Source organism: Cucurbita pepo, unplaced genomic scaffold (genome assembly GCF_002806865.2).
Source record: "Cucurbita pepo subsp. pepo cultivar mu-cu-16 unplaced genomic scaffold, ASM280686v2 Cp4.1_scaffold004108, whole genome shotgun sequence".
NCBI lineage: Eukaryota > Viridiplantae > Streptophyta > Magnoliopsida > Cucurbitales > Cucurbitaceae > Cucurbita > Cucurbita pepo.
In genome coordinates this window covers 1-886 of record NW_019650100.1, presented here as the reverse complement: position 1 = coordinate 886, position 886 = coordinate 1, and the positions used below count along the sequence as shown (strand labels likewise).

Genomic DNA, 886 nt, shown 5'->3' with positions numbered 1-886 from the left:
GAAGAAACGGAGAAAGAAGAACCTGAAATTCCAGCGGTACAGTAAACAAGAACGAAGATCATTCCACCAAACGCCCAGGCAATGCCAAGAATCCCAACGCCACCGCAAGCATCATTGTTCTTGTTGCCGGTATGATCCGTCTGCGATTTGTAGCCGATCACCGTCAACACAGTGACGTACAGGAAAAGCAGAGTGGCTATGAACTCCGCAATCAGAGCTCTGTAAAACGACCATTTCGTAATCTCCACGGCATCGATGAGCGGCGCCGGTGGTGGATCGTGGTAGTCCTTCGCCGAGAACGAGCCGCGTTCCGCTGCATTCTTCGCCATAATGACAGAGAAATCGAAAATCGAAGCCCTAGGAGAGAGAAAATCAACTTCCGGCGATGGATTTTGATTTGAATATGGTGCAAAGTTGGGGAGGGAGGAGCTGCATTTAATAAGAGGAAATTGAAGGATGAAAAGAGAAAAGGAGCAGTGAGTTTCAGCGGCTCCGGCTGAGTTGGGCACACCGCCCACCCACTTGCCATTGCTATGCTCCGTACCTTTGTCGTTCTGACCCACTCAGAACAGTGATTTCACTGTGCATACCACTTACTACAGTAACGACAAATTCCTTTCATGCTTCAAATAAATAATCAATGGCGGTAACCTTTTAACGTCTTTGCCCTGTGTATGCATTTACAGTTTATTAGAAGAACGTTGCTTAGAAGTGATTGCGTTTGCATCTTTACTCTTACGGCCATTGCCATATCTGAAACTGAAAGATTAAACGATTGATATCAATATGTTCATTTTCTTGCCTTCAAAGGATTGGAACGGTTTAACTCTTTCCTGAAATGCTCTGTTGCGTCTAATGTTAATGTAGCTGAAATATTTCTATATAT

At 44.7% G+C, this 886-nt stretch overlaps 1 protein-coding gene across 1 annotated transcript; it reads right to left on the bottom strand.

Moving 5' to 3' along the window:
* Window positions 1-8: 8 nt before the first annotated feature.
* On the bottom strand, window positions 9-767 carry LOC111787014 (probable aquaporin PIP2-2; the record flags this gene model as incomplete). The annotated part of the gene is made up of 1 exon (XM_023667189.1): window positions 9-767. A coding segment is annotated over exon 1 (321 nt), but the record flags the coding sequence as incomplete, so codon positions are not given.
* Between the last annotated feature and the right edge of the window lie 119 nt (window positions 768-886).